At 38.8% G+C, this 10,734-nt stretch overlaps 1 protein-coding gene across 1 annotated transcript in view; it reads right to left on the reverse strand.

Moving 5' to 3' along the window:
• The window catches only part of MYCN (MYCN proto-oncogene, bHLH transcription factor), a 5,509-nt gene extending 2,568 nt beyond the window's left edge, over positions 1–2,941 (reverse strand). The window contains exon 1 of the mRNA XM_026846496.1: positions 2,739–2,941. Within this exon, the coding sequence (XP_026702297.1) occupies positions 2,739–2,941 (203 nt within the window). The remainder of the gene's footprint in view (positions 1–2,738) is intronic.
• Between the last annotated feature and the right edge of the window lie 7,793 nt (positions 2,942–10,734).

The raw sequence follows: 10,734 nt of genomic DNA on the forward strand, positions 1-10,734 counted from the left end.
CGCGGCGGGGAGAGAGCGGGCTCGGCGTCGATGGCAGCGGCGGGGGAGGACGCGGCTCCTCCTGAGAGGGGAGAATAAGCCCTGAGGGAGGCAGGGTCAGTCCGTGCGCCCCGTCGCCGCGTCCCCTGCGGGGGACTTTGGGCCGGCCGTGCCGGGAGGTCCGGCCTTCTCCCTGTGGTGGCCCCCCTGGCCTCCGCGTCACGCTTCAGTGCCCGAGGCTGAGAGGCTCCATGGCCCTTTCAGTGTTCCGAGGCGGCCTTTGAAAACTCTCCGGGGCGCCCGATCGTTCCTGCGGCCAGCGGGTGCCCAGGGCAGCGGTAGGGCGGGCCAGGCCCTCCCGTCAGGCCTGCCTGCGGCTCGGGGCTGCCGGAGGTGGCAAGATTGCAGCGAGTTGTCAGCTTTGGTGGGGCTGTGCAGGCCAGGCTCCGTGGGTTGGATGACCTTTGAAATGGCCGCAGCCAGGGCAGGGGGGCTTCTGCTGGGTCCTTGCTCCCCCAGCTCTCTTCCACCTGCCTTTTCTGTACCAGAGCTAGTGCAGGTTAAGCAGGAGGTGCTGAAGGTGACTTTTAGATATCCGGCTAAGAGTTGTTACAACTTGGTTGGGAGATAACAACTGGCTGGAGCCAGCTGTGGAAAGGGCAGTGCACCACAAAGCCGAGAAGTGCTGGGCCAACTCCTGCCCGGGCTGCAGCCAGCCCCTGTGGCAGCAAGCTGGTGAGGTGTTTGAGGACAGGCTTGCCTGAACTTCAGTGATTTGGCCTCCATTCCTCTAATGCACTTTGGATTCCAGACAGGGGAATTCATTGATTAGCTAATGTGTGCTCCGTACTTTGAAGATGTGAAGTCTGAGGAAAGCACTAGGGTTATTAATTTCTGTTTGGATGATTTGGCTGGACAAAAAAGGTGTGGGTGGTTGGGATTTTTTTCCCCTAACATTTCAGTAGCCTTGAACAGGTTGCAGCTTGTGAGGAGACACGAACAGTTTGTATGTGTCTCAATGAATGGGTGAACAATTTATTTGTACTCATCAATCGAGGACCTTCCTCAATTTAAACAATTATTTAAACTCCTTTAAAGTACTTACACATTTCCTTTAATGTTTTTATAGATGCAAATAATATTTGTATGTCCATACCTTAGAGGTGGACATGGGCTGCTAACTGATTATTGTTAATTCATTATAAATTCTTACCTAGATTTTCTCAGCAGCCTTTTAAAATTTTCTTTTTTTCGTATATATGTGTGTGGGAATAAAGCTATCAACTTCTAGGAAAGTTCTACTATGGTGTGTGATATCTTTTATAGTGCCTGGTTGAGAACATTAATGAGAGGTAACACTCAAGACAAAGCTTCTAAAGTAACTTTCATTTTCAACCCTCCCCAGCCAGCCAAAAAACCAAAAACCCCACCAAACAGGAAATGGAAAGCAGTATGCTGAGAAACGTTGTGGCTTATGAACACTCACTGTTTAGGCAAAAAAGACTTGTTAAAACACCAGATCTATTACTTTGACTTCGACGGTTGAGAAAGACATGGAAAACATTGTACAAAGCTTTGGAAGGACTGCACAAATCTTTGTGCTGTTTTGGCTGACACTTATTTTGGGCTATTTTATCAACATTTGCTTTTTTTTCTCTGATACCTTCTGTCCCTGAAATGGCATATATCAAGAAGCCTCAGGGCAAATGGAAACCTGAAATTACTTGTAGTTACTGTGAATTTATTATTGCGTCATTTCACTGAAAGAACTTGAGAATTAAGATGTGCTGATACTAGAACTGGGTCCCAACATAGACCAATGGTGTAGCAAATATTGTAAGGCACTGTAAGAATTTGCTATCTGGAAAAGCAGGAAAATATGTTTCAAAAAGTGTATAAAAGGCTAAAAGATAATTTTGCTTATACAGTGGTAAGAATCTAAGTAGATCCTGTGGTCTTTAATTTGGCCTCACAACAAGCCTGACAAAGCACTTGTGCTGAGAGTTTGGACATACACACCTGGGCATAATACATGGGTAAATTACTGGTGTTCAGGGATACTGAGCATTTTTCCTTTCGTCATTACTGATTCATTAAAGAATGCTGTGTAAGGCAAATTTCTCTGGCCACACATACCTCTCTTTTGCCCTTACAGCCTGCAACTACCGAGATCAAACCAAACAGTGCAGTGTTACTCGATATGTGTGCAGTTGCCTTCCTTAGAGGCACCCAAATTGTAGTACATTCCTGAATTTTCTTTGCTAGTCAGAAGTAATGTATATACTCTCATGACTTGATGTTAAATTTTTAAAAGGGCGTATGAAGGGTTCCCTTAGTCAGGCGGGAGGTGTGTGTTCTGAGTGCACTTGGCAAAAGCATGACAATTGGAATGATTCATCCCTGTTCTGTCTCGACCAGCAGAAATGACGTGAAACTTTCTGTGTAGGACGAGAAAGGACCTAAGTATGAGCACTCATAGACCGGGGATTTAAATTTTCTTTTTCTTAAACAAGGACCTGATACACTTCCTATTAGATAGCAGTAGTAATATTTTCAGGTGGATTAAGTATTTGGAAGTAGATGTTAAGATAACTGTTACAAAAGCTGCCAGATTTAGAGCAGCAGATTTATTCCTGCATACCTTCAGTAAACTTGCTAGGTAGTTGCACTGATCTGTGCTGTGTAGCTGCTGAGTGTGTGTAATCCAAAATATTTCTCTTGACACTCTTACAGAAAGTAGAGTCTGGTATTACTTTTACCCATGTTCAGGTGAGACTGGGTAAGGCAGTTGCCCAGTGTCACATTGGAAATCGAAGCAGATTTCCATGGAATGCTGATCATGTCTGAGGTGGCAATTGCTTTCCCACAAGTTTTTGTAGAGTACGTCATCATCATCCATTAAGGTGAAAGAACAACGCAGTCTCCCAGCTCCATTGGATGTCAGCTCTGCAAAGAATGCCATCATCAGTGCTACACTGACTGATGTTCCTGTGGCATGAAAACAGGTCTCAAATACCAGCCATAATACCTAGTGCTTGTATAATATTTGACATGACCAAGGCATTGTACAACCACAGACACTGAAAAACTTGAGTTATTTCACTTACAGTCACCGCAGAGATCACTAGCCAATCTCACCTGTGCATTCAGAAGCATTTTAAGGAGTTCCTAGTAATCAAAGAACTAATTTTATTTATTTAAAACTAATTTTGAGGTCATATTATTCATAAGAAGTACTCTGATAACAGAATAGCACTCTGGTTGCTAAGAACAGAGGAGATACTGCATTAAGTGAGTAACTGTGGCTGAATGCTCCACCTTTAAATGTTCTTAGACGTATCAGAAACCGTCTCTCAATAGTTAGTGAAAAGAAAAAGAGCTTTCTTCCTTCTGTGCTTTTTGTATACATTTCATTTCTTCAGAAGTGGTTGGTCAGATCGGTGTTTGTCTACTAGTTTTCTCCCTCAGTTTCCTTTCTAGCTGCTCAGAGAGCATTGGAAGACTTTCATTTAAACCAGAAGGACTAGAAATGTATTTTTTAGGTTTGGCAGAAGCTGATAGCAGTTGCTCAGGAAAACATCCTACTTGCAACAGATTTTTCAAACCCTATATATGGCTAGATAAACATCTAAGCATTTGGTATCTTACAGTTGTATTCTAAAGCAAAGCAAAACAAAACAAAAAGAACTTCAAAAGTTAGAGATAAGACCAGTAAGTGAAATGTAATAGAAACGAGGAATTTTGAGAGCCTGGTTTCTGATGTCTCTCTTTTATGAGAATTCTTGATGTCTAATTAAGAATGAGTTTATTAACTTTTCTTGGCTGAAATATTGATATAATCTCTTTTCTCTCTCCAGTTTCCAATTTGAAAGAAAACTGTAGAATTTTAAGATTTCTTAGACCTTTCCCCTTCAGTAAAGTTTGGTTACAACTGCCTAGTGAGTTGAAAATTCATGTCAGGGAGTGACAGACAGGTAACTGTTGAATGGGTTTTTTTTCCCTTAGGAAACTAGGCCAAGATGAAATCAAGTACCTGAATTTAAAAATTATGAATTTATTAAATTTCAGCATTCAAATATTTTCTTTGTGCACATAAAATGATTAAAGAGAAAAATACCTCACTGCTTCTCTTAGGCTGCCACAAAAAAGATTATGAATACAAAATCTGTGGATAAATTCACTTTTACGATATTGTAACCCCCACACATTATTACAGTAATTACTTCCTCCTAAATGTATACATAGTGCATGAAAATATATCCTAATTGTAAAATCACTTACAAGCATTTATCATTCTTGCAAGTATTCCTTTATGAGTAGGAAGTATAACTTTCCTAAATTTAGTTGTTGCAGAAGTGTCTGCTGCTTAGTGACATACAGCACCTGTGACATAACAGTAGAGAGTCGGGTTGTTCTTGTGTTATGTTCCTGGTTTTATAAATACTTGTGACACAATGAACACATTTGATATGCATTTCAGGACAACAGCTGTGGCAAAATATTTTTTCTGTAACAGGTGAGTAGGCCAGTTAAAAATGTCTTGATGGTACATAATCAGAACAGTAGTAAACTTGGCTTTTGTTAGAATAATTTGTTAACTTTTGCAAAGAGTTAACAAAAGCAGTTCAGTACAGTTTCTTTTTTTTTTTTTTTTTTTTAATTTTGATGAATGAAATTCATGTTCAGCACACTGAGACACTAATCTGTATTACCATGCTGCAAATAAATAGTAAGGGTCATTTATCAGTAATTCTGAGGATATCAACAGTGCAAACTTATTGTGTCCTTCATCCACAACAAAGACTTCTTGCAGGCATGGACATCTTTATAAAATAATTTCATCACGGATCTTCAGTGTTTCTTTAAAAGTCAAGGGTTTGAGCCTATTCAGTCAATAGCTACCCCACTATCTGTTAAAGCTAGAGAAAAATTATCCAGAAAATTCATTTAGTGAAGCCCAGGACAGTCATCCTTGTATTTGCAGTTCATAAGCAGGGAGGGAAGAGCATGACACGGAAGGGCAGCTTCCTGCTTCTGTTGACCCTCTGCAGGTAACAGGCAGGTGAGAAGAGGGCTGGTGAGTTCTGACAGTTTCATCCAGTATTTCTCCTCACAGTGGTCGATGGTGATGCCACAGTGTGACTTCATTAGGAAGACTTGTTGATCTCAATTAGTTTAATTCTCTGAAAAGCTTGATTTAGTTCAAATCTTGTTAATGCCACAGCCAGAAAGATTGGGCAGTGACCACTGGAAGATCTTTGGGGTTGTTCATACGGCTTGTAAAAAGGGCTATTTATATAGTTTGTCCCTGATTCTTACCCAGTTCCTTTTCTGCCTGCCCCCCTCTGCTTTGTCATCATATAGTCAATTATTTAGTGGTTTAAAGCATTACAACATTTTATGTTTAAATGTGCTTAAATGTTTTAACTTTTTTTGAGCAATTAGCCATTTGTGCATTTTTATGCAAGCTCACTTTACTGACTATTTTTGAGACGTTAGCTCAAAATATTTCAGTGGTTGCAAAGCCTTTAAAATAATTCATTATCATTAAATATTTTACCAGATAATTCACTGAGACAAACGTGAAACGTGCAGTTGGGAAGGTAAAATCATAACCAGTCACATAAACCTGTCTTCATTAACTCCCTTTCAAACATCTCCAAATGTTACCAATAGAGAAAGACATCCTCGTAGAGTGGTTTGAAGCGTGAATTCTTTAGTTTTCAGTTGGAATCTGCTTTATGTTTGGGAGGAAGGCTTTCATTTCCTGCATCTGAGATTCATTTTTAAATGCAAGCTAACAGGAAGATTAGCCTTTAAGGACTATTAGTGACTGGCCAGAATGGTGTTAGAGACTAGAACATAAAAGGCAAAAAAGAGAAAGATATAAACTTAAGTGAGTGAATAAGGAGATTCATCAAACTATATTCTCAGCTGGTGTCAATTGATATGGCTTCCTTCCATTGGGACTGTGCCAGATGAGACCAGCAACATATCTGTCCTGTCGTGATTCCAACTTGAGTCCTGGACCCCAACTTGAAAGTAGTTTTCTGGATTGTTTAGTTTGTTCTTACTTCATATGCAACGGATAGAGCCTTTACTGATAACCTGTGGGACATTCTTCAAAACTTTGCCATAAAAACTGTTAAGAGCAAAGGAAATGCTTAACGCTTATTGCAGTAATGAAAATATCTTCAGACACATTAAAGGCCTTTATGGAGTTTTGATGGGTTTATTTTTATTGCCATAACTGCTTTAGTAAATCAACGTGTCAAAGTTTTGTTTATTTATGTGTCACAGAAATTACTGATTTATCTCTGTAAGCAGAAATGTGTGAAGGGCTATGCCACAATCTTCGGATGTCTTACCATTTCCTCCTTCTTCTGCAAGCCTTTCATAGTCTCCCAGAGAGAGCTGGCAATGTCAGTGGGGATAATTCTCATGGGTTTCTCTGAAACTCTCAGCCCCCTTGCCAGATCATGGACAGCCAAGCCTTGAAAAAGGTGTTCACCTCCCAGTAAAACAAATGATTGTTAGAGATGAGAAACCAGACTCAACAGACCCAGGTTTGCATCTGTTTCGGCAACTCCTAAAATCTATTCATATGTTTAACACATTCGCATGCTTTTCCAGACAAATGCAGGAAGATTTTGTACCATACCACAGTCTGTAAGTCAGAATGCTTTGAAGTGAGCCATGAGCAATAGGAGGCTGAAGGAGGTGTCTTGTTCTACTCATTGTACATAATTATTGTAAAATTGTTTGACAGATTACAGACTTTCAGAAGTAGAGAGTTTTAGAAGGAAGTGCCACAACAAATGTGGTTTATGAATTTGATTTTTTTTTCTCTTCAATGAATAATAAACCATTTATTGTACTGATCATATCACTGGATTTATCACTGGGTTCCTATTGCTTGCAGTATTCTGCACTGAATGTTTTACGGCTCATCAGTACTCTAACTTTGGCCTTGGCTGCCCATGTGGCTTAAAGATTTTGTGTTGCTACATATTGCTGAAGTATCTGAACACATACCGTAAGATCTAGACCTGTCAACTTCCCTCTAAACTTGTCTCTCATGGAATTGTAAAGGCAATTCTGCTGCCTCACTCACTTCTCAGTACCCAAAGTGACAGGGAAAAAGGAGAAAACCTGAACAAGAAGCATCTACTGTATGGCAAGCCAAGGTGCAGTCATAAAAAAGCCAATACAAGACAGGAGGCAGTACAGAATGTTAGTCTTCTAGCCACCCAGGAAAAGGTATGAATGGGAGAAGAAAAAGTTGAATGCGGTTTTGGGTGAATGATACTATAAAGCATCATAACAAAACATTTTTCCTTTAAAACTACTCACTTGTTTTGTTTTTGCTTTTATAAAAATGAATTATTTGGTGGTCTTTAATGAGTTGTCTTGGGCAGCTTGAAATGTCAAGGTGGAAGAAGTGGTTAAAGACAGAATGTCCTTGCACCCCTTAATTAAAAGAGTTTTAAAATGCTGCTATTTAACTTTGAGCTGAGGAAAATGAAAAACATACATTTAGTGTTGTTTCCGCTATCATACATGCATGTCCTTGATTTTTGACTGGTAATTTCTCTTTTGATCATTGTATAGGAGGGACTTTCTTGTCTTATTGTTAACTGAAATACTCAAAATTGTAATCCCACTTTGGAAGTGCACAGCTATGTTCATGTGATCAGAGTTTACACGTTAAATGTTTTTTCATCAGTAATTTAATATTAATGAGCCATTACATTATTGAGGTTTAGCTAGAGGTTTTTTGTACTGATAATGCATATATTTGTTTTCCAGTGACATAACTGCAGTGCTGAGAACAATTGCTGTTTAACAGAACTGAAATGTTCTTGATATTCAGAAATATCATTCTGTATAATATAGAAGTTAAAATAGATGGGCCACATTAGCAAAGGAATACAGAAATGCACATTATTTCAACAGAGCCGAATTCTATATTAAAGGAAGAAAATAATGGTGAAAATTTATTATGTTTTGTTTCTATCCTGACATTACCCGAGTCTTCTAATAGCAATTTTCATTGCATCAGTTCCACAGTGCTAAATATGTAGCATTTTGGCAACATCATTGCCTCAAACATACCAGTACTGTGCTAGCATTCCCGCTCCTTTGACTTGTATTCTGGGTGCAGGCAGCTAGATCAGCATTAATCAGTGCAGAAAATCACGTTCATGTGCCAGGGTTTCAGACGACTGGTAAAGACTTGTTCTTGGCAGGATAGCAGTACAGATACAAGGTTGGAAAGCATCCTCCTTCCAGAGCGTCATGGTGTTGAGGACTACTTTTCTGCCTACTTTGGAAAAAATATTACTGAAATGATTCTTTTTTAAGCAATTAAGAAAAGACCATGCATTGGTGGTTTAATGTACTTACAAGAAGTAGCAACAAAGTGAGTATAGGTAAACATATCAGTGGGAGAAGAGTATTGTATTTATACAGAAGCATGTACCTCTGTATATGTTGATGTACACATATGTATGTATGTGTGTGTGTACAGGTGTGGTATTATACTCCAATTTACCCTAGAGTAAATGTTTAAAACTGTTTCTCTGTTTCAGAAATGTTAAAAAAAAAAAAAAAAAAAGACATTGAATCCTTGTCTATACAGTTTTTCTTTTTTGTAGGATGACCCGCAGTATTATTTTAGTTAGCTGCTTTTACAAAGAATTTAGAATATATCTACATAGGTCAGCAGAGCATGAAGACCATCCCCAGCTCGCCTAGTCTGGTCTGATAAATCTACAAAGCACATTGCACTGTTGATAGCTCAAGTGCTAAAAGATATATAAACTATATTTGCCTGGTCCATTGCTCAGTGTAGTAAGTTTTATCCCTTCTCAAGGATAAAAACTTGAGCTCAGAATCATTTTGAAACTGCTGAAGTGTATTCTGGTGCTTATTTAACCAACTGCAACAGCCAGGCAACTGCATCATGCTCCAGTGTGCTGTGTGGATGCACCATGTGATAAACAGGGATAGCTTTTGACTTAAGCTGTTAGAAGAAAATATTTCATCTTGTTCACTGTATATTTTATTTTTCTTGTTAATCTTCATATCTTTCAGACCTATGAATTTGTCGAATACTATGCAGCAGAGTTGGACTGATGGTAGATAGTGATAATTCTAAGGTAGGATGAAATGTAGTATGGAAGAGTGTGTCCTAGGGTTTTGATTCTAGTTTTAGTTTAATCTTTTGACCTGTAGCAGATCATGGGCAAGGTCATGTTAACTTTCATGTTAACTTTCAGTTTGCCTCACTTGTAAAATGGGGGTAACGATGGTTAGCAACTCTGTGTTTTGAGAACTTCAGGAAAATTGAATGTTGCTAATTAAGCTAGTAAAAAACTACTAGATTTTTGGTTTATAACATGTTTTTACTAATGTGATGGGGGAACAATACTCTGCAGTGAAGGTAGAATTGCTCTACTTCATAGAAAGTAAGGCTGAATGCTGGAATGAAACAGGAATTAATTTCACCTTAGGGGATGGCTACGGTGCTGACATGTACATCTGAGGCAGTCATTATAGACTGCTTTTCCAGTCAATGGAGAACACTTGCCACAATCCATTTGACTTTCTTTAGATGTCTGCTTTAAGGTGAGATGAATAATGCCTTATGAATAATGATCATTATATGATTTAATCTTACCTCCTGCCACAGAGGTACCTCCAACTGTTCTGTATTGGTTGTGGTTGCTTTTGTTTGACTAAAGCACCACTTTCATAAAGTCCTTTTCTAAGGCTAATTTGAACAAGCAATCCAATACTTATAGTGGTGATACTATTTGTTTCCCTTTCCTTCCCACCTATATCTTATGTTAACCTTCAAAAACAGTTAATGAAGCATATAAATAGCAGTTGAAACTTCTCATAGTGTATCATAATGTTTGAAAGTAAGTGCTGAGTGTTGGTCAGCAACTGCTGTAAAAAATGAAAGGTAAATTTGGCATGCAGCAATGAAATGCTGAAGTGGTGATTAGTCTTTTGACAAATAGATGAATCTGGCTTGGCCAGCTGTCAGGATGGTTGTACACACATTTTGCTATATTATTCTGATAGTGTTACTTTTGGATTTGAACTGAAGTCAGGGTAATTGCATAGAAAGATGTGTCACTGTTTAACAAGGTTAGAAAAATGTGTGCTCTGTTTCTGCACCTCCTTCTGAGATCCAGTGGCATTTCTACCTGGTCTGTGAATTGTGCCACTGCAGTCATTTAGTTGTTAGTTGTAATGTGAATACAAGGATTTTCAATATATTTACAAAAATATATGTTTCGACCTCTTTGGAAATGGGATATTATTATATACAGAGAGTAACTACATGTTAAGGCTGTGTTATTTGTGCAAGCTCTTTCTCACAAAATTATCGTTAAGAGAGTTCACATATACACATGAATGCTGGCGTTTTTTCTTGGAGCTGGCTTGGGAGTTAAAATAAAGGTAGATAATGAAATGTGATGTATGTGTACATTCCTTGTCCTATTATGCTGATAGCCCTGTATCTGGCATTTTGGAGAAAATATGAAAAGATAATGAGAAAGCCTTTGTGCATATCCCATGGCTCAGAGAAGAAAAGCTCTTCTAAGACGTGCATGTCATTAGCAGTGAATATTGGAAAAACCCCTTTTGCTTGTCCAGGCTTGTGAGAAGTGAGACTTGAAAGAACTTTCACTTCTTTTACTGGTTTGAAAACATATTTGACCTCTGAGAAAGGAAGCCAGG

The sequence above is a fragment of the Athene cunicularia genome (genome assembly GCF_003259725.1).
Source record: "Athene cunicularia isolate RWA chromosome 3 unlocalized genomic scaffold, athCun1 chr3_part1, whole genome shotgun sequence".
NCBI lineage: Eukaryota > Metazoa > Chordata > Aves > Strigiformes > Strigidae > Athene > Athene cunicularia.